We start from the raw sequence: 23,729 nt of genomic DNA on the forward strand, positions 1-23,729 counted from the left end.
GTGAAGCCCCAGCAGACCCCTTTACATTTATACTCATTTTTTGGCAATGTATCCCAACATTGTATTGGATTTTTTAATTGCTTCTCTTTATTTCCTTGAGACTGACAGCAAAGCCTCCGGATTCTTTTCACACTCTGCTTTCAACCCTCAACACCCCTCCCTCAATGCCCCTCTATATTCCTCCACACCCCTCAATCCTTTTCCATTGTGCTTCTATCGTCCTCCAACACCCCTCCTCCCCTCATGCCCCTCCCTCCCTGCCCCCATTCCCCTCCATCTCCTCTCACCGTGCCGATCTAACTGAACTTGACTGGCACCTCATGGTCTATTGTATTGATTTCAAAATCCTCATCCTAACCTACATATTACTCCTTGGCTTCGCCCCATCCAACCTCAAAACCTCCTCCAGCCGCACATCTCCACAATGGCTCCACTCCTTGGGCACTCGTGCACTTTTCACCCCGCCCTACCTCATTAACCTCCTTCAGCTGTAGGTCCCCACAAGCACTCCCTCCGACGCCGTCTTACTCCCTGTTCCCACTCCCTTTGACTCCACCTTACTCCCCATTCCCCACTCCCTCCGATGCCGTCTTACTCCCCGTTCCCCACTCCCATTAACCCCGCCTTACTCCCCATTCCCCACTCCCTCCAACGCCGTCTTACTCCCCGTTGCCCACTCCCTTTGACTCCACCTTACTCCCCATTCCCCACTCCCTCCAACGCCGCCTTACTCCCCATTCCCCACTCCCTCCAACGCCATCTTACTCCCCATTCCCCACTCCCTCCGATGCCGTCTTAATCCCCGTTCCCCACTCCCATTGACTTCACCTTACTCCCCATTCCCCACTCCCTCCAACGCCGTCTTACTCCCCGTTGCCCACTCCCTTTGACCCCGCCTTACTCCCCGTTCCCCACTCCCTTTGACCCCACCTTACTCCCCTTTCCCCACTCCCTCCAACGCCGTCTTACTCCCCGTTGCCCACGCCCTTTGATCCCGCCTTACTCCCCGTTGCCCACGCCCTTTGACCCCGCCTTACTCCCCGTTCCCCACTCCCTTTGACCCCGCCTTACTCCCCATTTCCCACTCCCCCGATCCTTACTTCTTCCCCACTCCTTCCGACACAAGCCGACCCCGCCTTACTCCCCGTTCTCCACTCCCCCGACCCCGCCTTATTCCTCATTTCCCTCAACGACTATCTGTCCCACCTGTGACAGGGACTGTGGTTCTCGTATTGGACTGTTCAGCCACCCAAGGACTAATTTTTAGAGTGGAAGCAAGTCTTCCTCGATTCTGAGGGACTGCCTATGATGATGATGACCCTACCCCCTGACCCCACTGTACTCCCCATTCCCCACTCCCCTGCCTTACTCCCTACTCCCCTTGACCCCACCGTACTCCCCATTCCCCACGACCCCACCATACTTCCTATTCCCCTGCCTTACTTCCCACTCCCCCTGACCCCACCGTACTCCCCATTCCCCACTCCCCCTGACCCCACCTTACTCCCCATTCCCCACTCCCCCTGACTCCACCTTATTCCTCATTCCCCACTCCCTCTGCTCCACAACCAATCTGTTTGTCCCCCCCAAAACTCTGCCCCTCCTCCACATCTTCCCGATTACAGAATCTTCCAAAAAATCCCTTCTCTTCAGCCCTGGCCCCCAATTTCTGTTTCATTTCTCTTTTGGCTCAGAGTCCGCCTTTAATTCCCTCCATCCCGTAAAGGTTTCTGAGGCAAAGGGCGTGTGTGAGCTGTGCAGGACGGGTGCCAGGGAAGTGAAAGTAGGTGTAATTGTGGAAAGGATTGCGATTTGACTCTCGTGATCTTTATAACGCAAACCTTGACGCTGATCCAGGGACTTGTTTTTGGCGGGACTGAGGCTGGCCGCGAAATATCGATTTTATTTTTTAACTCTTTCGTCTCCCCTCTTTGACAAACATTCCCAATTGCAGAAACACCCTGTCCCTGCTCCGTCAGGGCAGAATGCTCCATTTCTGAAATCAGTTCGATGGGGATTGGAACCGTCTCATCCTTCACACCAGGAAGCTGCCACCCTCCTTGGCCGGGATCTGGGCCAAACCGCAACTATTTCACAGATAGCTGAATGTTTAAGAGCCGGCAGAAAGGTCACTTCTTCAAAATAAATATTGTACTTCCCTCATATCTTTTTTAGTGACATTAGGAAAGATTATCCCAGCCAGGAATGTACTGCAAACTTAATCGAGCAGACTGGGATGATTTCACAGAGGACGGCTCCTCAAGTGATACATTTTGGTTGGAAGGAGTGGCAATGTAAACTAAAGGGTACAATCCTAAAGGGGGTGCAGGAACAGCGAGACCTGGGGGTATATGTGCACAAATGGTTGAAGGTGGCAGGGCAGGTTGAGAAAAGGGTTAACAAAACGAATACGGGATCCTGGGCTTCATAAAGAGAAGCATAGAGTACAAAAGCCAGGAAGTTATGATGAACCTTTGTAAAACACTGGTGGAGTACTGTGTCTAATTCTGGGCACCACACTTTAGGAAGGATGTGAAGTCCTCCGCGAGGGTGTAGGAAAGATTTACAAGAATGAGGGACTTCAGTTATGTAGATAGACTGGAGAAGCTGGAGTTGTTCTCCTTCGAGCAGAGAAGGTTGAGAGGAGATTTGATAGAGGTGTTCAAAATCATGAGGGGCCTGGACAGAGTAGATAGAGAAAAACTGTTCCCATTAAGGTGATTGACAGAAGAAACAAAGACAACGTAAGGAGGGGTGGGGGGGGGGGGGGGGTAGGGGAGGGAGAGGAGATAGGAAAGAGGCTCGAGGAGGGGGGGGAGGGAGTGGTGAAGTGACAGGGAGGGGTGTGAAGGGGTACGGGGGTTGCAGTGAGAGGAGAGAGGGCCGAGGAGGGGGGAGGGAGAGGTGAAGTGACGGGGGGGGGGGTGTGAAGGGGTACGGGGGGTGGAGGGAGAGGAGAGAGGGCCGAGGAGGGGAGAAGGGGTGGAAGGGTGTGAAGAGGAGGGGAGGAGGGGTGGAGGGGTGTGAAGGGGTGGGGTGGGAGGGAGAGGAGAGAGGGCCGGGGAGGGGAGGAGGGGTGGAGGGGTGTGGTGGAGGGGGGGGGGGTGGGAGGGAGAGGAGGGCCGGGGGGGGAGGGAGGAGGAAGAGGAGAGAGGGCCGGGGAAGGGGGGGTGGGGGGGGGGGGGGAGATGGCGGAGAAGGGGGAGGTGGTAATGGGGAGGGGGGGAGGTGAAGGAGGGGAAGTGAATGGGGGGGGGGGGGAGGAGAGGGGTGACGGGGGGTGAGGTGAATGGAGAGGTGAATGGGGGCAACAGGTGAACAGGAGGGGGTGTTGTGAGTCCGAGCCAGAAGTGACGCCCTGCTCCTCATGGCTTCATATTGAGATAAGTGAGAAAACAATGACTTACCTTTTAGTCTCCAGTCATCCCTTTAACAACCATTGGTCAGTGTCTGCATAGATTTTGTGTGTGTCTCTGGAGTGGGACTTGAACCATGACCTTCTGTCTCAGAGCCGAGGTGCAGATTTAATGCAGGTGGAGATTTTCATATCACGTCTGGCCTAGATCTGGACCAAGAGCTCAGAAAGTCCAGTGTCTGGCCCACTTTACCCAGTACCAGCCCAGAATATCAGAATGTGACCTGTGGGATTGCGAAGCAATCTCTTGCAGCCCTATTTCTCTCTCTCTCTAGAACACCGCCCCCTGTGAGAACCTTAGACATTCGGCCTATTGCTTCAGAGGGAGAAAACCCAATTGTACAAAATGTTGGTTTCTTCTGCCATCTAGTGGCTATCAACTGGAATTGTCTAAAATGCTTTTGTTATTTTAATATTAGTAGATCTCCCATGTGTTGAGTTGAAGAATAAGCAATTTTATAACAATAGGCCATGTAACGTACAGTGTATTATCAGGGCCATTGCTCTACAGGGACTGAATTTGACTGGATTTGTACCCACACTTTGAGGACCAAATTCCACGACTGTCCATTATTCTGTGAAATCCATAAATGAGTGCCTTTGGTTATTATATGCTCCTTTCCTCTGACCCAAAGGGAACACAGGAGATGGCAGCACTGGCCAGGGTGCTAGCATGTGGCGACCCTGTCAAAAACTTTGGGAGGGTGGCAAGTACAGTTGCAGTGGATGAGGTGTCTGTCTCTCTGTCTTTGTCCTTCTGTGTGACTCTCTCCCTCTCTGTTTTTCAGTTTGACATGCTTTCTGAAGTAAACAAGGGAAGAGCTCACAGTTAAAAGATTAATTGAAAACCTGCTGAAATTTATCATCCAGTATGAGTTCAAAGCACACAACCAATATCCCAAAAAACAGATTATCGGGTCATTTATTTAATTGCTGTTCGTGGGAGCTTGCTATGCGCAAATTGGCTGCGGTGTTTCCTATATTGCAACAGCGACTATGCTTCAAAAGTACTTCATTGGCTGTACAGTGCTTTGAGTTTTGCACAAGGCGTGGTTCATGAGCTGAGGTACTTCTCCAGGGAATAGAAAGAGAAAGAAAGATGAGGAGGCTGCATCAACCCCCACACTTAAATTTAAACAAAACCAATTATGTAGGCATCAGGGGCGAGTTGGCTAAGGTAGATTGGGAAATTAGGTTAAAAGGAATGACAGTAGATAAGCAGTGGCAATCATTTGAAGAAATATTCCAACATTTTCAACGAATATACATTGCACTGAGAACTAAAAACTCCATTGGCAAAGTGAGCCATGCGTGGCTAACGAAAGAAGTTAGGGATAGTATTAGATTAAAATAAGACGCTTATAATGCTGCAAAGCCTGAGGATTGGGAGAGCTTAGAAACCAGCAATGGATGACCAAAAAATTGATTTAAAGGGAGAAAATAGAATATGAGAGTAAATTAGCAAGATATATAAAATCAGATTGTAAGAGCTTCTATAAATATGTAAAAAGGAAGAGTGTAGCAAAAGTAAACGTTGGTCCCTTAGAGGCTGAGACATTACATTGGGGAACAAGGAAATGGCAGAGACTTTAAACAAATATTTTGTATCACAGTTGAAGACACAAAAAGTATACCAAAATTGTGGGGAACCTAGGGGCTAATGAGAGTGACAAACTTAAAGTAATTAAGATCAGTGGAGAAAAAGTATTTGAGAAACTAATGGGAGTAAAAGCCGACAAATCCCTGAAGGACCTGATGGCCTGCATCCTAGGGTTCTAAAAGTGGTGGCTGCAGAGTTAGTGGATGCATTGGTTGCGATCTTTCAAAATTACCTAGAATCAAGAAAGGTCCCAGCGAATTGGAAAGTAGCAAATATAACCCCGTTATTCAAGAAAGGAGGGAGAGAGAAAACCAGGAACTACAGGCCAGTTAGCCTTACATCAGTTGTTGGGAAAATGCTGGAATCCATTACTAAGGAAGTGGTAACAGGGCACTTAGAAAATCATAATAGGCTTAGGCAGAGTCAACATGGTTTTATGAAAGGTAAATAGTGTTTGAAAAATGTATTACAGTATTGAGGATGTAACTAACAGGGTAGGGAAAGGGGAACCAGTGGATGTAGTATATTTAGATTTCCATAAGGCATTCGATAAGGTGCCACATAAAAGCAAGAAAGGGTCATTTGGGGTTGAGGGTAAGGTAGTGGCATGGATAGAGGATTGGGTAATGGACAGAAAACAGAGTAGGGATAAATGGGTCATTTTCAGATTGGCAGGCTGTAACTAGTGGGGTGCCGCAAGGATCAGTGCTGGGCCTCAGCTATTTACAATCTATATGAATGACTTAGATGATGGGACCGAATGCAATGTATCCAAGTTTGCTGACGATACAAAGTGAGGTGGATGAGTAAGATGTAGTCCTTACTACTAGGGGGATCAAGGGGTATGGCGAGAAAGCAGGAAGGAGGTACTGAAGTTGCATGTTCAGCCATGAACTCATTGAATGGCGGTGCAGGCTCGAAGGGCCGAATGGCCAATCCTGCATCTATTTTCTATGTTTCTATGTGAGGAGGATGTAAAGAGTCTGCAAAAGGAAATATGGACAGGTTAAGTGAATGAGCAATGAGGTGTCAGACGGAGCATAATATGGGGAAATGTGAGGTTATTCACTTTGGTAGGAAGAATAGAAAAACAGAACATTTTTGAAATGGTGAGAAACTATTAAATGTCGATGTTCAGAAAGATTTGGGTGTTCTAGTATAAGAAACACAGAGAGTTAGCAACAGGTACAGCAAGCAATTAGGAAGGTAAATGGCATGTTGGCCTTTATTGTGAGAGGGTTGGAGTCTTGCTACACTTGTACAGGGCTCTGGTGAGACCACACCTGGATTATTGTGCACAGTTTTGGTCTTCTTATTTAAGGAAGGATGTATTTACCTTAGACGAGGTGCAACAAAGGTTCACTAGATTGATTCCTGGGATGAGAGGGTGGTCCTAGAGGAGAGATTGAGTAAATTGGAACAAACTCTCTGGAGTTTAGAAGAATGAGAGGTGATCTCATTGAAACATAAGATTCTGAGGGGGATTGACAGGGCAGATGCTGAGAGGTCGTTTCCATTGGCTGGAGAGTCTAGAACTAGGGGGCATAGTCTCAGGATAAGGGGCCGGCCATTTAAGACTGATATGAGGAGGAAGTTCTTCACTCGGAGGGTTGTGAATCTTTGGAATTCACTGCCCCAGAGAGCAGTGGATGCTGAGCCTCCGAGTATATTCAAGGTTGAGATTTTTGGACTACAGAGGAATCGAGGGATATGGGGATCGGGCAGGAAAGTGGAGTTGAGGTAGAAGATCAGCCATGATCTTATTGAATGGTGGAACAGACTCGAGGGGCCATATGGCCTACTCCTGCTCCTACTTCTTATGTTTGTAGTATCGCCACCATTCTACTGCAGTATTGCACCAGTATTAAAAGACTTGCATTTATATAGCGCCATTCATAACCTCAGGACATCCCAAAGCACTTTGCAGCCAATGAAGTACTTTTGAAGTGTAGTCACTATTGTAATGTGGGAATCACTGCAGCCAATTTGCGCACAGCAAACTCCCACAACAATGTGATATTGACCAGATAATCTGTTTTAGTGATATTGGTTGAGGGATAAATATTGACCAGGACACCATGGAGAACTCACCCACACTTCTTCAAATAGTTCAATGGGATATTTTACATCCACCCAAGAGGGCAGACAGGGCCTCAGTTTAATGTCACATCTTAAAGATGGCTCCTCCAACGGTGCAGCATTCCCTCAGTACTGCCACTCCGACAGTGCAACACTCCCTCAGTACTGCCACTCCGACAGTGCAGCATTCCCTCAGTACTGCCACTCCGACAGTGCAGCATTCCCTCAGTACTGCCCCTCCGACAGTGCAACACTCCCTCAGTACTGCCACTCCGACAGTGCAGCACTCCCTCAGTACTGCCACTCCGACAGTGCAGCACTCCCTCAGTACTGCTCTGTTGTATCAGCTCCAAGTCTCAGGAGTAGGACTTGAACCAACAAACTTCTGAGGTGAGATTGTTACCAATGAGCCACAACGGACATCGTTTTACCCCAGTTTTGCCTGGCATTGCCTATTAATTAACTCAAGATTTCTCCAGTGTTCCCCGAGTATTAAGCCACTACATCCTGTTAGCTCAGTATCGCCTAAGTGTTACCCCAGCATTGGCCCCGTACTTGCACCGTAGTACCCCAGTCATGTCTGTGTTATCACAGTATTATTGCACTATTATTCCAACATTACTCCAGTATTATCCTGGTTACCCTAGCATTGCTCCATAGAATGCTTCAGTAGCGTTGGTTTGAATGAACAAATCTCATACAACTGGGCCATGATGTAGTATGATCTGTCTGTCTTTGTCCTTCTAAGCAGTGTCTACACATTGAAGTACCATGAATTAAAATGGGGTCTGAAGGTTTTAATTATTTAATTACACAAAGTCTGCTTCCCACAAACAGAACAAGAGAGGCCTATTTTAAATATATACATCTTTATTGAAGGACTAATTAAGAAATACAACACATCAACCATTTCCCATGCGCACACAGACATAAACCAGGTTAAAAAAAAGACTGAACCCACACAGCAAGCACTCACATTCACTGAGTTACACTTCCACTGTATGTTCCCGTGAACTGTTAGTCACAAAGAGAACATAATTATCACAAAATCACCCGGTGCCAAACATCATCGAACTTCGAACTGATAACATTTTGGAAGGGCACCACACAAAAGGCAGACCCTTTAAACAGCACACACCACGCAATGTGTCCTCGGCTTCCCGAGATGTCACAGAGGTGGCTGCATGGGGCGTGCGGGCCGTTTCATTTCATTGCAAGCACGCATCAACTCTTATACACTCACCCACTTAAAACCACCCACACTCCAAAATCTCTCCGCATCGGTTGCCATGTGAACACCTCTGGAAATGTGCTTACTGTCCCTTTAGAAATAGCGATTCCCCGTCCCTGCCGCGACACGTGATCTCATTGATGCCCCGAACACCTCCCTGTGACGTCAACACAATAAATCTCTCATTTATTGTCTTCTGACATTCTTCCTCCAGTGCTTTTAGTCAGTCACAGACAGCGTCGCGGACAGTAATTCAACTGTGTAAGGCCGCTCGCTGCAATTGTGACGAAGCATCAACAACCCATTCTGTCCAAATAAATCACCAAACAATGATAGCTTGTTGAAGACTGTGTACCCAGGTTGTTGGGGGTGGGCACTGTCTGGTCTGAGACTGACCACTGGGTGGGCACTGGTCTGAGACTGACCACTGGGTGGGCACTATCTGGTCTGAGACTGACCACTGGGTGAACACTGGACTGAGACTGACCACTGGGTGGACACTGGTCTGAGACTGAACCCTGGGTGAACACTGGTCTGAGACTGACCACTGGGTGAGCACTGTCTGGTCTGAGACTGACCACTGGGTGAACACTGGTCTGAGACTGACCACTAGGTGAACACTGGTCTGAGACTGACCACTAGGTGGGCACTGTCTGGTCTGAGACTGACCACTGGGTGAGCATTGCAAGCGGTCTGAGACTGACCACTGGGTGGGCACTGTCTGGTCTGAGACTGATCCCTGGGTGTACCCAGGTTGTTGGGGGTGGACATTGTCTGAGACTGACCACTGGGTGAACACTGGTCTGAGACTGACCACTGGGGGGCACTGTCTGGCCTGAGACTGACCACTGAGTGGACACTGTCTGGCCTGAGACTGACCACTGGGTGGGCACTGTCTAGTCTGGGACTGACCACTGGGTGGGCACTGGTCTGAGATTGACCACTGGGTGGACACTGTCTAGTCTGAGACTGACCACTGGGTGGACACTGTCTGGTCTAAATCTGACCACTGGATGGACACTGTCCACTGATGCTGCTCTTTATCCCGACTGATCCTATTCAGAGTTTCATGTGATTGGGAAAAATGTGGTACTTGGAATCTTAACATATTAATATTAAGATCCCCAGATGAAGTACAGGCCACCAAGGCTGGAGAGAAGACAAGGCAAATGAAATGGTGGTAATTAGATGGTGTCGAGCTTTGAAGACCTGCAGATTGAAGGAGGAAGCAAAGACAGGGAGGTGAGGAATTGCACAGTTTGAGGCTCTGGGGAAGTTTGAGTTAGAGCAGGAGACATTGCGAGGAATACTAATTTCAACACAATGAGGATGAAGGGTGGAGGAGCAGATGTGAATTAAAATCCGTGGGATGTCAGGCCTGACAGCTCATCCAAGACATTGCAGTGCCCGCGGGCTGGAGCTGCTTCGATTTAATAAAAGGTCATTTTATTCCAGCATTTCAATAACTTAACATCTACAATAGAAAAATGACATGGCTATAAAGTGGCCTTTTCTACAATCAGCCACTGGTTTGAAAATTCGTCACTGTTGAAATTCCAATGTATACACTGCTGGTTTCTCCTTTTCGATATTTAGTGAAATGTGGGGATATTTACAGCATTTTCAATTGGAGAAATCTTTAAGTGATCATAAATCACAAGCAGTTCCACCACAGGAACCTTGTGATGCAACTCCCAGAGAATCAGGAACAAACTGGTGATTGCTGAAGCTCAAAATATTAGAGGCCAAACATCTAACCCATTGGATGACATATTTTAAAGGTATATGTTAGCCTGGTTAAAAGGAGTCTCGTATGATAAGTTTGTTCCCTAATATCATGAACAATGCCTTTGATGCTTTTGCATACTATGGAGCTAAATACAGGAACAAGGCTAAGAAACAAAACTAAGCTCCAGATTAATAGATCAAACCTCAGCCAGGTTCCTTAGCCAGTCCAATACTTGTTGTTTACACAAGGGAGTCTGTCTCTACTGAGTCTGGTGTTTAAAATGTTCATCTGTGAACTCTTCAATTCAGTCTTTAGTTGCAAGTATCTTTGCACAGTTTACAATCACCCATCTGCCACAGATTCCTAAAACCACATAGAGCTGGACAGATTGCACTCTGTACATCGGGCTTGAAATAACAGTGTCTGACATCTCTCAATTTTATGGAGACATTAACCCATTTATTTCAACAACATAATTTCACAGCTGGATTTATTTTATTTCCCACTCCTAGTTCCCCATATGGGAATCACAGCATGGAAAGTTTTTTACTTATCCCAGTTTTGCCCTGTGAGATTTGCCCAGAATAAAGTGGCACTGCCTGTTACCAGCTCAAATGGGCATCCTTTTGGCTACAGGATACAGGGGGAATCACTGACTGTTCAACTCCACCCTGCTTTTCGGTTCCATCTAGGCGGGTTCAGATATCAGTCAGGGGAGGGATAGCTCGGGCTGTCAGTTAACACCCCCGACCCAAACAGGTGGGGAGTCCAAATCAACAATGGAACTGGGAGGTGGCACCAGTGACTGAATCTAGTTTTATATCCCTCAACACTGTGCTCACTTTAAGCAGGTAAATAGTTCTCTATGTGTGTTTCTATAGAGGAATACACCGTGTTGCCTTTCCTACACTGACGCACGCTGCTGATAAAAGTCACAAACACTCAGAATATAGTGTATGGTTTCTCTTCTGTGGCTAGTATCTCTTGTCAGAGGTTGTTATTTGAATGCAAGTGTATTATAGAATCTGGCAGAGTTTGCACCGTGTCAGATAGACACAGAGCTACATTATAGGTCAACATTGGCAACAGTAAATGTTGTACAGTCGCTGAAGCATCTGTGCAAAAGAGGAAGCCAGGCAGAGTAGAGTCGGACTTGCGCCCAGAGGGAGGCCAACCTGCAACCCCGCACTAGTGCAAGATCAAAGTCGGCATTACTAACAAGGAAAACCCATCACTTCACAGGTTATACCTCAGCTCAGAATAAAGTCAAACCATAAACAGAGTTCAACAAATCACTTCTATTCCAAACAGTCCTTGAGAGCCAAGCATTTCACATGATCATAATGGGCATCCCATAACACTGCAGAAGCACGACAAGAAAAAGTTAGGAACCAAGGCCCTGGTGACTGAGAGAGAAGTCTGAGAGAGGATCCTAAATGATTGCTCTTTTGGACCGAGGAAGCCCCCAAGTCTAATGTATCAGTGGGCAGAGGCTGGGGAGGCACCAACTGCTTATTGTCCTCCAAAACCGCAAGAAGCTCAAAGAGCCTCTCTGCATCTCCTACACAGTGTCTAATAACGCCACTTTCACTGTTCGGTTTACAACTACCTGTAACCAATGTTACCTCTAAAAAAAAATTTGTACGTGGTATCTTTAAGTTTTCTGTGCAGCTACCTGCGCACACAATGTATCTTGGAGGGAACAGCTTGTGAGCGGCCTGGGCAGTACGGGGCCCAAAAAAGCCCGGGGCCCAGAGGCAGCGCGGGCCAGCCCACACTGCGATATGTCTACGCACTAGGTCCGTGCAGCAGAGCAGGTCTCCAGTTGTCCTGGTTAACCCTTGCCACTGGATAAAGGCCTAGCTCTGTCAAGCCCGTGTGGTGGCTGATCACCATATATTAAAAAAATCCATGCACAGGCATCTTCCACCCCTTCAATTGGGGTTCAGGACTGGAACATCCAGTCCTTCATTGAAACATCTGTGAACTCATGTGGGACCGCCTATGATGATGACCTTCCCGATTGTTACACGGCCGTGCACAGCTTAAAGGGAACATTGCCTGTAACTCAGTAAAAATAACCCATCTATCTACACACGGTAAGGCACTGACTGTCCAAACTACTGTTCATTTATCCCTGACTGCACCGGCACCTCAGCTGACCATGGTTCAGCCCCACCTGCAAATGACAATTTTAAAACAATTGTTGAAACCAAGTCGTGTTTGCTGAACACAGGACACTGAGGAACAGAGTCAGCCACTAAGGGCTAGAACATAAGAAATAGGAACAGGAGTGGGCCATTCGGTCCCTCGGGCCTGTTCCGCCATTCAACAAGATCATGGCTGATCTTCTACCTCAACTCCACCTTCCTGCACTATTCCCATGTCCCTTGATTCCCTTAATATTCAAAAATCTATCGATCTCTGTCTTGAATATACTCAACGACTGAGCATCAACAGCCCTCTGGAGTAGAGAATTACAAAGATTCACCACCCTCTGAATGAAGACATTTCTCCTCATCTCAGTCCTAAATGGCCGACCCCTTATTCTGAGACTGTGAGGTTAGTGTTAGGGGTAGACTTAGGGCTGGGGTTAAGTTTGGGGCTGGGGTTAGGATTAGGGCAAGAATTGTGGATGGGGTTTGCATTAGAGTTGGAGTAAGCCTATAGTTAGGGCTAGTGTTGGGTATGGGTTGTGTTATGGCTCGGTTGGGTTCGGATTGGAGATGGGGTTAGGATTAGTGATGGGTTTTGCATTACAGGCAGGTTTGAGACTAAGGTTAGGACCATACTTAGGGTTATGGTTGGTGTGGGGTTGGAGTTTTAATTAGGTTTAGGATCTTGTTAGGTTTGGTGTTAGGGTTAGGATTGCATTAGGGTTAGCGCTACGGGGGGCGCAAAGGACCCGAATTCCTAGGCCACGGTTATGTTTAAATTAACTTGGGGCTTTATACAAAGAAAATTCACTTTTAATCCTCAGTTTTTTAAAGCTGTAAGAATTAATTGCATCAAACTGCAATACCACGGCCATTATGTCACTGGATGTCAATGACAGACACCAATTTGTGCCTCTTGGTATTTTTCATGGTGCTGTAAAACAACATCTCTCATATTCCGAGTGATCTGTGCTGATGATCAGCAGACGGTTCTAACAATGTGTATTTAACAACAAATGTTTAAGGGTGGAGTTGACCTCCAACATCAACATGGGTTTTGAATAAAGTACAGATTTGACAAGAGTCGTGTCATATCTCAGCTGAGCTCTATGTCGACCTCAGTGACCCAACTTATCCACCTTACGATCAGGAAGCATCCCAGAGCTTGGGCTGAGATACCCTTCCCTGTCATTACATCTAATCATCGCCGAGGATAGAATTATCCCATAGGGAATTAGATAGAAGTGAGAGGGTGGGCATTCCCCTCTCCACTCTTAATTAGTTTAACTAGGTGAACCATTTGCCTTTTCAAGAGCATCCGACACCTATTGATTTTACGCAGCTCAATCGCTTGCACACAAAATGAAATCAATAAATTCAAATCAAGGAATCCAATTGCCCAAAAACAGACATTAATGCACAGTAACAGCCTACTGAGCAGATCACGAACAGTACTTCTAATAAGTCTGTTCAATCCGAGAATTAATTCGAAAGCTGTGCCATTTCCTAATGGGTATAAAGAACTTTCCAGTGTAGACTGGAGCAATAACTGATCTATGTTTAGTGCAGTGCCTTGTGTTAATGTTATTCTCGGTCCCCAAGCCCAGCCTAGAGCACTCTGTAACCTTAACAACACACAGAGTGAGTGAATCTGTGAGATTACCAATTAATGTCAGTTTTGTTGCCTAAGGGGGTCGGAGAGGAATTTTCCCCTTTTTCCCCCTAATTGGCCTGGTTTTTCTATTCTCCCAGGAGAAGAAATAGAGGTATAGAGTACAAAATGATACAAATCTTTGGTTAGGCCAAATTTAGAATATGATGTCCAGTATTGGGCTTTTATAAGGGAAGTGGGTAAATATTTGGAAAAGAAAAATGTGTAGGAGTATGGGGAAGGGATGAAATGGGTTGCTCTTTCTGGGACCTGGCACAGGCCAAATAATCTGCTTCTGCGCTGTCAAATTCCATGCTTATTGATGGAAGAACAGTGTCTAACCCATTGCTCTGCCACACCCACCAACCCCAAACATGTCTTGTCCAATATAATAAAACAAATACCTTTGATTATATACCCATCTCACAGTATGTTTCTCTTACTCCCCATCCCTATCTACTAGGAGAATCCAGAACAAGGGGACACAATCTTAAAATTAGGGTTATGCCATTAGGAATGAAATTAAGAAGCATCTTTTCACACAAAAGTAGCACGTGGAAATCTGGAATTCACTCCCCAAAAGGGCTGTGGATTCTTGGTCAATTGAAGTTTTCTAGACTGAGATCGACAGATGTTTAGGTGAGAGTATCAAGAGACATGGATCAAAAGCGGGTAAATGGATTTGAGGTACAAATCAGCCATGATCAAATTGAATGGTGCCATGGACTCGAGGGGCCAAATGGCCTACTCCTGTTCTTATTTCTATTTATGTAGAAGTTTTGTATTACTGAATGGCTTTAGTACAGACACCAACCACAAACAAATGACCATATTTCCACCATCGTAACTATTACATTCATTGAGTACTTGTCTGGTTTAGTTAAATGCTCCATTCAAACCTAGCCAAGGGAAGCTATATTTTGCCCTATGTGATCCATTCCGGATTGTATGACTGTGTTTTCTAAAGATATTTGATTTGTGCTCTTTAAAGTGTAGGTCCTGTGTAAGTATATAAAATAAAACTTAAGTTAGCTTTAAAAGGAGATTGCTGTATGCACACATGCACAATGTAGCTTCAGGTCTCTGAGGTATCACTTTTAAGACTGGCCTACGTGAGACTCTGCGATTCATTCCAGGAGCCATAAGGACAATGCAGGTCCAATTAGCCACAGAGAATCATAAGACTGGATTTAACCAGGATTGGTTCTATGTAAATTAGGTCCTTTTTTCCAAATTTAAATTGAAATGTCACTGGCCCTTTCGAATCAGTGAGTTCTCAGTAAGTTGAGGGAACTTGGAAACTCAGTCATCTTACAAGCTTATGCTGTGCAGTATGAGGAGCAGGCTCTCGCTGTCAGAGGTCGATCGATTGAAGAGCTAACATATGGCATAGCTGGGTAATCAAAGGAGCTTTTACAGACTGAAATCGCAACAGTCTGTTCAAATATAACACTAACCGAGAGAGCTTGCGGTAGTTCTGTAAACTTTTTGGGCCACCGAAGTATTCAAAGAATTTGGCATAATTTGCTTTTTTCCAAGATTTTGGAGCTAGTTTCTGAAATATATCAGCAATTCCACCCACTCTCTCTCCCGCTCTCTCTCTCTCTCACCCTCTCTCTCTCTCTCTCTCTCTCTCCCTCTCTCTCTCTCTCACCCTCTCTCCCACCCTCTCTATTTCTCTGCTCCTTTCTAACCAGAAATCCCATTCCAGTTTTTCAGAGTTACTAAAACAACCCTGTGTCCTCCCTTGCAATCAGGAGGTTCAATCATCATTGATGAGACAACCAGGAAAAGAATGACGACGTTTTAGAATATAGCCAATGAAGGGCAGCGGTCCCAGCACGTCCCAGCAGCCCACGGTTCCAGAGCTCTGCCATACACCAGCTGGAAGCCGATTTAACAATGTCACTCACTACATGACGCCACACGTACAGGGTGCTTTAAAACACTGTTAGCCAGCTCGAGAAAGAGAATATACCTCGACAAGAACGTTGCCTTACAATATTACGGAAAACATGATTTGTAAAAAAAAACAGAAAAGAAAATTAGCAGCTGAGCAGAGGCGAGGTTTTCAGAATCTCACTCCTGACTTCACACCAAGGCGTAGTCGAACTGTCCCCTCTCCAGCCCGTCTTTGCCGTCGGACCAAGAGGAAGCAGGCATCCTGCTGTAGGGGTCCAGCAATATCCGAAAACACCGGACCACCAGAATGATCAGGAAAACCAGTAAGAAAATCACAAATGCGAAGACTGTTTTTTGCTCGGCCCCCATGGGCACCAAGTAAGTGGAGTCCCCACCGAGATCCATTGACGTTGAGGCCAGCAGTTCATCATCTACTGTAGTCACGTCATTCATTGTGGCAGCATCATTCATCGCCTACTCATGCTGGGCTGCTAATTAGCTCTTCAAAGCGTGAAGAGTAGATCCTTTAATCGTCATCAGACTGCCAAGGTCACACCAATGGAGCTATTTACTCCCTCTGCAAAACAACAAACCAAACTGTTAACCCTTTGAAGATTCCTGCAGTACATCTGCCCAAACTCAAAAAAAATGCATCTTCTCCAGTGCCTTACATTAAGGCTCCAAATTAATTTGCTGCATTCGGTCAGACATTGAGCATGCAGGATTTTATTTTGTAACAAACACAATTATTGGACTCTAGAACTCTACAGGGAAGAATTTCACCTGTAACTACATGTGCCCTTGAGTTAGAAACTGAATGAAAGAATTGTCTGGAATCAGAACACGTATGAATGGATATCAACACGGCCAGATAATTCTGTTTTGCAGAATATATATGACATTAATATATTGGTAAACATGGTTAAAACAATTGAAGGAATGGTTGATTAAAATTTATTTGCTGTTTGGTGAATAACATTTGCATTCACTCACCAAAATTAGGTACCTGGACTTTATCCAGTTAACACATTCTACGTAAAAGGATTACAGCAGGTTTATAAGGATCAAAGAATCCCATGGGTCTATTGGGTACAGAAGGGCTGAAAAGGCAATGACTGCTCAGCATGCAAAGAAAGGAAGAACGAGTGAGGAACCAACTCATTAGCGGTCAGCAGGCCAACTCTCATTCTTTTATTCAGTTTGCTTTTTATTCATGCCCATTTTTTCCATCCTCCTCTTTGCTGAAGTATGGTGCTGGCAACCATCTCGATATCTCACTCAAGTGGCCATTCCTCGTGTGAACGTAGACAGCTTTTGACCAAAGGAGCCATCACAACCAGTTCTCATCTGAAGTTCGCACTTTTGCACATTCCAGGAGTCATTAACAATGATCAAGCTGCTGATGTACAGAACAGCCGTGATCTAATTGAATGGCGGAGCAAGCTCAAGGGGCATGGAACAATCTACTCCTGTTTCTATGATTATGCTCTTGTTTTTATAGTGTCATGAGATCAATACATCAGGTACAAATGAGCTTGTCAAACAATTAATGAAGATCTCCAGTCTCTAGTTCTGAGGCAATGAGCACAAAGCTGCCTTGCTTCGTATAAAGCTAACCAAGGTATGATCACTCTCCCCATAGCATTGGCAACTGGTCAATAACAACAGCATGTTAATCTTTAAATAATCATTGCTGTTGAGCGATCCTACTAAAGGAGTTTGAATTTTAGTCAAACTCTTATTGCTCAGTAGAAAAGTTAATAAAAGTCAGTATTTGAATTCCAAGAATGTCGTGTCATGTTAGTAAGAGACGTGCTCAGGACATTGTTTAATGTAACGTGTGTTCAGGGTCATGGAGATTTTTCTGACCCGTGGATTGTGACTGGAATTTGGCCCCATTTGTCCTGTTTGGGACTGGACAGTTTGGAAATTTCTGAAACCAAGCAGTGAACCAGTTTTTGAAATGACTATGTTTTTTTCTGATCACTCTGGTGTCATTGGTTTTAAAGTTTTTGATGAACTTTCATCGACAAAGGGTTAGAAATTCTTCTCGGGCAGATGGGCAAAACGGGCTGAATCGCATCTGCCGCGTGTTATATGCGCCACCCAATATTCAGTTCCATCACAGTCAATGGAATTAAATAACAGGCGCATAACGGGTGGCCCATCCAAAACCACCCGATTTGTGCCATCGCCCAGGGTGAATTTCTGTCCCTGTATCTCAAACCTCACAACTCAATCCCAGCCATTGCTCTGTCCCTATCCCAGCCCACATCACTCTCTGTATCTGCCCCAAGTCACACATCTTCACCTTACTGTACCCTCTTGTCCCTGCTCGTATTCCATGCCCCTACCATGACTCATCCATCTGATTTCAGCCTGCGACCACAGATGGAGATACTTCCAATCATGATCTTTCATGGTATGGTCTCCAAAGCCACTTTCAAATAGTTCAGTTGCTCCAATCAGAACCCAGGTGGGATGCTGGGTGGGAGTGGGTATAGCTGGACGATCGCAGCTATACCCAATGTTTGCTACTGCTGTTGGGGAGGGGTTAAACTAATATGGCAGGGGGATGGGAACCTATGCAGGGAGACAGAGGGAAATAGAATGAGGGCAGAAGCAAAAGATAGAAAGAAGAAAAGTAAAAGAGGAGGGCAGAGAAACCCAAGGCAAAAATCAAAAAGGGCCACTTACAGCAAAATTCTAAAGGGGCAATGTGTGTTAAAAAGATAAGCCTGAAGGCTCTGTGCCTCAATGCGAGGAGTATTTGTAATAAGGTGGATGAATTAACTGCACAGACAGCAGTCAGATTCAGGTGAATTTATAATGGGAAACAAAGAAATGGCAGACCAGTTGAACAAATACTTTGGTTCTGTCTTCACGAAGGAAGACACAAATAACCATCCGGAAATACTAGGGGACCGAAGGTCTAGTGAGAAGGAGGAACTAAAGGAAATCCTTATTAGGTGGGACATTGTGGCCCTAGAAATAGTGGATGCATTGGTGATCATTTTTCAAATCTATCGACTATGGATCACTTCCTATGGACTGGAGGGTAGCTAATGTAACACCACTTTTTAAAAAAGGAGGGAGGGAGAAAACAGGTAATTATAGACCAGTTAGCCTAACATCAGTAATGGGGAAAATGCTGGGATCAATTTTTAAAGATGAAATAGCAGCGCATTTGGAAAACAGTGACAGGATCTTCTGGAATTTTTTGAGGATGTAACTAGAAGAGTGGACAAGGGAGAACCAGTGGATGTGGTGTATTTGGACTTTCAAAAGGCTTTTGACAAGGTCCCACGCAAGAGATTGGTGTGCAAAATTAAAGTACATGGTATTGGGGGTAATGTACTGACGTGGATAGAGAACTGGTTGGCAGACAGGAAGCAGAGAGTTGGGATAAACGGGTCCTTTTCAGAATGGCAGGCAGTGACTAGTGGGGTGTCGCAGGGTTCAGTGCTGGGACCCCAGCTATTTACAATATATATTAATGATTTAGACGAAGGAATTCAATGTAATATCTCCAAGTTTGCAGATGACACTAAGCTGGATGGCAGTGTGAGCTGTGAGGAGGATGCTAAGAGGCTGCAGGGTGACTTCGACAGATTAGGTGAGTGGGCAAATGCATGGCAGATGCAGTATAATGTGGATAAGTGTGAGGTTATCCACTTTGGTGGCAAAAACAGGAAGGCAGAATATTATCTGAATAGCGGCAGATTAGGAAAAGGGGGAGGTGCAACGAGACCTGGGTATCATGGTACATCAGTCATTGAAAGTTGGCATGCAGTTACAGCAGGTGGTGAAGAAGGCAAATGGTATGTTGGCCTTCATAGCTAGGGGATTTGAGTATAGGAGCAGGGAGGTCTTACTGCAGTTGTACAGGGCCTAGGTGAGGTCTCACCTGGAATATTGTGTTCAGTTTTGGTCTCCTAATCTGAGGAAGGACGTTCTTGCTATTGAGGGAGTGCAGCGAAGGTTCACCAGACTGATTCCCGGGATGTTAGGACTGACAGATGAGGAGAGACAGGATCGACTAGGCCTGTATTCACTGGAGTTTAGAAGGATGAGAGGGGGTCTCATCGAAACATAGAAACATATAAAATTTTGACGGGACTGGACAGGTTAGATGCAGGAAGAATCTTCCTGATGTTGGGGAAGTCCAGAACCAGAGAACACAGTTTAAGGATAAGGGGTAAACCATTTAGGACTGAGATGAGGAGAAACTTCTTTACTCAGAGAGTTGTTAACCTGTGGAATTCCCGACCGCAGAGTTGTTGATGCCAGTTCATTGGATATATTCAAGAGGGAGTTAGATATGGCCCTTACAGCTAAAGGGATCAAGGGGTATGGAGAGAAAGCAGGAAAGGAGTACTGAGGTGAATGATCAGTCATGATCTTTTTGAATGGTGGTGCAGGCTCGAAGGGCCGAATGGCCTACTCCTGCACCTATTTTCTATGTTTCTATGTTTCTATTTCAGGGTCAACCTTTGGGTGGATAAGATATTGGCCCTGAAATTCTGTTTTCGCCTTCCCGCGGGCATTTTGGAGAAAAAATACGCACCTACGTGCCCACACTGGACTTTCCGATGCTGTGGCCTCCTTTGACTGTGATTCGCAGCGCGTGCATGTCGATGCATGCGCAGGCTTCGAGCTGGAGTCACATGGCTCTGGGCAGCCAATCAGGTAAAGTAGGAGTTCCGCAGGGTCCTAAACTCCTATTACCATGATTGTGATAGCGCCCGAAACACCCAAAACACAAGCCAAACACCCAAAACATTAATAAAAAATAGAAAATAATTAAGCGACATTCATTTAAATTAAAGTTATTAATGTCTTAAAAAAAATGATTTCCCGATTTTTTAAAAAGTTTTTTAAAATAAACTTACCGTTCTGGGGAGGGTTTTTAATGATAAAATATGTTTTAATAACTTTATTTTTATATGTTTTTGTGTTTTTTAAAACACTTACACCTGTAAAAGTAACCTATGCGCCTGCTTTTTCAGGTGCAAGATTTTTTAGGACATTTGTAAGCGTAAATATCAGAAATTTCCACTTACTAATGTCCTCACTCCCGAGATGCGGCCATCTGTTAAGCCAGAAACTTGACAGATCGGAAATGGCGGTACCCAGCGCATGCACATTGCGCGCTGGAAACTGGCATTTCCGATACCTTCCCCGGTCCATAGGAACTCCGTATGGACTCGGGGAGGCCGGAATTTCAGGGCCATTGACTGTAGGATAGAACGCAGCTGGTACCTGTTAGAGGAGATGAGACGTAAAATCCACAGCCCTCTGATACACTCCCACCATACCTCAGGCAGGGGTACAATGGAAGGGCCACAAATTAGGCCAGGGACGGGACATGCTGGGATCTAGCCTTCTGTCGGAGCACTATCAGCCCACCCTAAACCAGAAAAGCCATCGCCATGGACGCGACAGGGACTCCGAAGGACGGGTGTTGCCATAAACTGTTCAGACTTGAAAGGAGATGACTGAGAGTGATCATATGGAGGTTTGCAAGATGGTAAACCTAGGTATCTAGGTATGGACATGGTGAATCTGGGAACAAAAGAAATAGAGCAAGGGAACAAAGATTCATACCATTAAAATAAATATATCCAATGATATAGTATGAAAACAGAAAATGCTGGAAATCTCAGCGGGTCAGGCAGCATCTGTGGAGAGAGAAACAGAAGGTTCTCAGCAATTCCCTCGTACCACATGTTACACTCACGCTAAGTAGATAGCCGAATCATCAAACCTCCATAAAGGAACCTTGTGTCCAAACCCATTTCCTACCTGTGTGTGCAGGGAGCTTGGTGCATCTGTAGTAACATAAAAGGTTGATTATTGTCAATAAGGATTGGCCTTTAATTCTATACATTTTTCAGTTTTACAAGTTAAACATCATAGGAAAAAAGAAAAGACCTATTCATTTATAAAACTGACAGTTGATTACCAGTTAGCTTGTTTTGTGAAGTGCCAGAACAGTGCATACTCTGAGTTAATGTGCTGAAGCAATGTGAAACCCAGAACCAAGGTCACTGCAATTGGACCCACAGGGAGATGTCACATGAAAGCCAAGCTCACTGCCTATGTGCAGTTCAGACATAAATAATAATGTTGGAATGAATGAGTACTGGGTGAAGAAAGGTGTGTCAGCAAATCTGATCATGCCAGATGATAAGTAACTCCAAGAGACAGGGGTTTACATTATGCATTTGTGCTCTTCAAGTTGAATGATGAAGGGTTTAAGATGGGGGAGGAAAGCACTGGTTACTGCTACAATGTATCAAGTACATCCAGGTCAATAACCACTAACCAGACGTCATCACACAACAGGTTGGGCTGGATTTTGGGCTTTTTGGATTTCGGGGCGTTAATCGCGACGGGTCGTTAAAGTTAGCGCCTGAAAATAGTTCGCGCCTCCGACTGCAAGTTTCAGCATTGGCATTAAATCAGGCAGTACACAACGGATTTTGTGCGGCCGAGCCGAAACTTGCGGCGTTTCATTGTTGTTGAGTGCCCTGCAACATAACATTGTATATTGTATGGTTTTATTTTTGTCGGGGTGTTTTTGTGACTTTGTTGCAGTAAAATTTATGACTTATTATTTGCCATTGGTGTCTTGTGCATCATTCCAACGATCACCGGAGATGTGCCTTTAAGGGGGCACATAGCATTTTCAGAATTAGCTCCCTCCCTCAGTTTCCTCCAATTAGGAGAGCCGGTCCATTATGAGCTGGCGATGTACAACTCTTGGTCTGACAGCATCTCCACGCTGTCTCCCCCATGGATGGTGTGGCTATCCAACTGGGGCCTCGCCAGGCTCCTCTTCATCATCCTCCTCCACCAGAGGCGGGCCTGCAATCCCCACAGGCAATGCCTGGCCCCTCATGATGGCCAAACTGTGCAACATGCAGCACACCACAGTGAATTCAGATACCTGTTGAGGGGAGTATTGAAGGCTGCCTCCAGAGTGGTCCAGGCATGGGTCTGCCTGTAGGAGATGGCATATCTTTGTCAACACTTCCTTTCGGAAGCGCAGCCTTCTCACACACTGTTCATCAGAGAGCTGGCGGTATGAGCGTTGGTGCCTGTAAACCCGTGAGGGGGTAAGCCCTCCTCCCCAGACGTCTTCGGCCTCTCATCATTCATGGACTGACATGGCCAAGAGTCCTTCCTCCAGCTTGACACCGCCTGGCAATAGCGTGGGGTATGATACACTGGCGAACGAGTAATGCCCCCATTAAATTCTCTCACTGAAGTTGTAAGGGCACTGTAATGGCAGATAAAAGTGAAGTTTGCAAGTCGGAGCTTCACACAGCATTATGTGCACAACCGTTGTAGTCACTCTGACCTGCGATGTAGGATCCTCATCACTCCATTTAAAAATGCTGCCAATATCGTCTGCCGTACCTCGAGACCGTCTGGCTTTTTCAGGCGTTTCCTGGGGCGGGCAGTAAATGAGGTGATAGGCTGAATGTTCCATCCGTTGTGCTAGCGCAGCATTGCACGACGACTGATGTCATCATCACGCTAAAAACGGAGGGCGGGGCGCCGGCGCAAACCAATAGCTGAATCTCCCGCCCGGGCAGTAAATCCTGGACGCCAGCATAACGCCCAAAAACAGCATTCAACGCCCCGCGGGAACACTAACCGAACACACAAATGAGCCAAAAATCCAGCCCTTAGAAATTGAGACTGAATACTCGAGATGGTTTGACTGCACCCATGTGATGTCTCTCTGTCCTGAACCTGCACCACTGCAATATGTCTTCTTGCACCATCGCCTTCACTACACATCTCACGCTATGCCAAAATACAGCTTATTTATTCTGCTTAGTTTTTTCGGTGTTTGCCCAGTACCACAAAACAGGGACATTTTATCCCTAATATGCCAATGGGCGCCTATTCTTAATCGGACCATTTGAACAATCTAGAACACTTCCTAATGACG

General features: G+C 45.8%; 1 protein-coding gene and 1 long non-coding RNA gene across 2 annotated transcripts in view; both read right to left on the reverse strand.

Annotated features, from left to right (window-relative positions):
* Positions 1 to 3,597, reverse strand: part of LOC139229199 (uncharacterized) — a 54,989-nt gene extending 51,392 nt beyond the window's left edge. The window contains exon 1 of the long non-coding RNA XR_011587685.1: positions 3,408 to 3,597. This is a non-coding gene — a long non-coding RNA (uncharacterized lncRNA). The remainder of the gene's footprint in view (positions 1 to 3,407) is intronic.
* A 12,355-nt stretch (positions 3,598 to 15,952) lies between these two features.
* Positions 15,953 to 16,234, reverse strand: LOC139229200 (cortexin-1-like). Its single transcript, XM_070860855.1, has one exon. The coding sequence runs from the start codon at positions 16,232 to 16,234 to the stop codon at positions 15,953 to 15,955; it is 282 nt and encodes a 93-aa protein (XP_070716956.1).
* Between the last annotated feature and the right edge of the window lie 7,495 nt (positions 16,235 to 23,729).

Source organism: Pristiophorus japonicus, chromosome 18 (genome assembly GCF_044704955.1).
Source record: "Pristiophorus japonicus isolate sPriJap1 chromosome 18, sPriJap1.hap1, whole genome shotgun sequence".
NCBI classification, from domain to species: domain Eukaryota; kingdom Metazoa; phylum Chordata; class Chondrichthyes; family Pristiophoridae; genus Pristiophorus; species Pristiophorus japonicus.

Excerpts from the sequence above, each read along its gene's own strand:
- LOC139229200 (XM_070860855.1), bottom strand. The coding sequence starts at position 16,234 with ATGAATGATGCTGCCACAATGAATGACGTGACTACAGTAGATGATGAA.